Below are 3434 nucleotides of genomic sequence, written 5' to 3' on the forward strand. Positions count from 1 at the left end.
AGGTTGCTGTGAGCTGTAATGCCACGGCACTCTACCCAGGGGGACAGCTTGAGGCTCTGTCTCAAAAAAAAAAAAAAAAAACCATTAATTTTTAATTCAACATGTTAATATGTTGTTTATCATATTGCGTCCTCATTTATAAGTGAAATATGTTTATAATTTCCCTTTTACAATATATTTTCTCCAATTTTAATATCAGGTGTATCCAGATTAAGTAGAATGATTTTGAAGTATTTCTTTTTCTATTGTCTATAAGATTTGGTATGATCTGTTTTTCTTGAAATTATCTTTTATTTATAAATATTAATTGTCTATTTTTTTAAGACTTTGGAAGAAACAAAATAAGAAGTTAACTGATCAAAGTATTCTATAATAGACATACTTCTAGCTGACAATGTGAATGTTACTTTCTTTGCATTATTACTATTATTCATTGCAGCAATGGTCTGATTTTTTTTCTGAATGTATTTATCTAATTTCATTCTTTATGAGGTTTTTGTTCTCAGTCCTTATGTTAAATATTATCACTGTCATTACATTTAGCCTTTTAATTCTGTGAAGGCAAAAGTAGAAACCTAATATACACATGTATATGTAAGAAAAGTAAAAGTTTAAAAAAATTTAAAAATTTTAAAAAAAGAAATTTCAAAGATTCTGCTACAAGCTTTAAATCCAACTCAAAATGTTTGTTTGTTTTTTTGAGAAAGAGCCTCAAGCTGTCGCCCTGGGTAGAGTGCTATGACATCACAGCTCACAGCAACCTCCAACTCCTGGGCGTAAGTGATTCTCTTGCTTTAGCCTCCCAAGTAGCTGGGACTACAGGTGCCCACCACAACACCTGGCTATTTTAGGAGGGGAGGCAGGCAGGGTGTAGTTGTCGTTGTTTGGCAGGCCCCGGCTGGGTTCCAACCCACCAGCTCTGGTATATGTGACTGGCGCCTTACCTGCTTGAGCTACAGGCACCCACCCTCAAAATGAGTTTTAAAATTGGTTTGAGCAGTAAGGGTAGACTTATAAAATGAATGTGTCATTTCCCTCAAGGACCATTTTGGTAAGGCTAACATGCATTTGCTGCTGTTCAAATATTTTAAAGAAAACTTAATAATTAAACGTACTCTGATTTGATATTAAACAAAAAATACTGGGCCTTATCATAACTGGAACCAAGTTGCTTTTATGTTTGTTTCAACATTTTGAAATGTCAATAGAAACTGGGACATTTTGTAGGGATAAAAAGATGCGAATTTTTAAAAATACATAACTTCTTGACCTTAATATTTTACTGTTTCCATCCAGTCCTTGTTAATGTCCATCACATTCATCTGAATATAAAGTTTTTACTAGTTAACATGCCTCTATATGTACACATTACATACAGAGTAAAACAAATATTTTGCCAATACTATCAGTACTATAATATTTACTATTTATATTTCTGAATTTGCAACCTATGCCATTGTTTATAGAATATTGATGTGATGCCTATAACTCTTAGAAACATAAACTTCAAATCTGACTGACCCAAGGAAAAAAGGATGAAAGGCACCTTTGGTGGCACCTGTGGCTCAGTGAGTAGGGCGCCAGCCCCATATACAAGGGTGGTGGGTTCAAATCCGGCCCTGGTCAAATTGCAACAAAAAACAGCCAGGTGTTGTGGCAGGCACCTATGATCATAGCTACTCGGGAGGCTGAAGCAAGAAAATTACCTAAGCCCAAGAGCTGGAGGTTGCTGTAAGCTGTGATGCTACAGTACTCTACAGAGGGCGACAAAGTGAGACTGTCTCTAAAAAAAAAAAAAAAAAAAGATTTACCCATTTAATTCTTTTTTTTTTTTTTAAGAGACAAAGTCACTTTATTGCCCTCAGTAGAGACCTGTGGAGTCACAGCTCATGGCAACCTCCCGCTCTTACGCTTAGGCAATTCTCTTGCTTCAGCCTCTCCAGTAGCTGGGACCACAGGCACCTGCCACAATGCCCAGCTATTTTTTGTTGCAATTTGGCCCAGGCCTGGCCACCTTTGGTATATGGGCCTGGCGCCCTAGCCGTTGAGCCACAAGCACTACCCGATTTACCCCTTTAAAATGATCCTAAGACATTATACCTTAGTACTAAAGTATTTCCTGATTCTAGTAAGATGGGCTTCTCTGCCACCTACTTGTACCAGGGTCTGACCAGCATTTTATCAACATCCAACTGCAGTTACCAGGACATTACCACTGCTTGTGCAAAGCAGAATTCTTTTAATTTTTCCCATTCTAATTTTATCTCAAGGCCTCAATCTGCCTTTTGAAAATATAACAAAATGTCAACTTCACAAATGAGGAGAAAAGTCAAGAGCTTTTTAAAAATCAGGTCTTAAGCCTATTATCCAATAACAGTATGTAAAACCAGATTGTCTTCATGCTAGAGACCGCTAGGAAATGTGGTAAACATGGGGGAAAGGGCTGGAAAGGTTGTAATGGGTTACCAGAATGGTTTACTTTTTTTTTTCCATATTAAAAAAAAAACAAAACATGGAATCAGACTATGGCTATATATGAGCATAGATAGCAATGGCTGGGTATGGGCAGTGCCAAGAGACAGAGAAAACCCCATAGGGTTCCCAGCAGACTTTCCTCCTTCCTCAGAAGGAGTGGTCCCTGTCTACACAGCTGGAATGTGGGGGAGGGAAAGTTATAAGGGCCCTGGGCTTTTCCCGTACCCAACCCCCCAAAATGACACCGCAAACCACTTCCTCTGGGAACTAAAGGTCATAAGCTTTAAGGAACAACAAAACTCAATGTAAGCTTCAGAGAGATGGGAGACAGTCAGATGAGATGGGGGTAGGGAAGTGAGGGTGAAAAGATGCACCTAGTCCGAGATAGCTGAATAGGGAGGTCCAGGCCAGGGACATCAGCAGCACCAGAAGGGCAGGGATTGTCCAGAATCTGCCTCAGTAGGCCTGTCAAGGCCCTCTGAGGAGCCTGGGGGACTCATCTGAAAATATGTACCCCGTGCTACCACCACTATCCCTGGGAAGGGAAATGGAGATGATCATCATAAGAACCTTTCTCCCCAAACTGGGGCTTTCGTTGTCCTTTAAAAAAAAAAAACCTCATGGAAAAACATTTATAAGGGAGTGAAAGACCGGGGACAAGTAGCGGTTTTGCAACCATCTGGGCAGGAGGCACCAGCTCGAGGAACTTACCCTGGGGATGTGAAGTGGGGAGAGGACAATATGTGGCCCGAAAGCCTCGCCGACCCAGGGGGCACAGAGCAGCCGGTTGCTGCGGCACCCCGAGAGGGAGATGAGCTCCGGGGCGCGGTCACCCGTGGAGAAGGCCAGCCTGCGGGCCCCGCGCGGGAGTGGGGGCGCCTCGGGAGGCAGAGGCCGGCGTAGGCCTCAGGGGCCCCGACACACCCACCGCCGCCGCCGCAGCCCCGCTTACCTGCTCC

The 3434-nt window shown here is 42.0% G+C and overlaps 1 protein-coding gene across 1 annotated transcript in view; it reads right to left on the reverse strand.

The window, feature by feature from the left end:
- The window catches only part of PTPN9 (protein tyrosine phosphatase, non-receptor type 9), a 107312-nt gene that overhangs the window by 103107 nt on the left and 771 nt on the right, over positions 1-3434 (reverse strand). The window contains exon 1 of the mRNA XM_023510140.1: positions 3428-3434. This exon is cut by the window's right edge and continues 771 nt beyond it. Within this exon, the coding sequence (XP_023365908.1) occupies positions 3428-3434 (7 nt within the window). The remainder of the gene's footprint in view (positions 1-3427) is intronic.

The sequence above is a fragment of the Otolemur garnettii genome, unplaced genomic scaffold, assembly GCF_000181295.1.
Source record: "Otolemur garnettii isolate 467f Iridium unplaced genomic scaffold, OtoGar3 scaffold00011, whole genome shotgun sequence".
In the NCBI taxonomy this organism is placed as follows: Eukaryota; Metazoa; Chordata; class Mammalia; order Primates; family Galagidae; genus Otolemur; species Otolemur garnettii.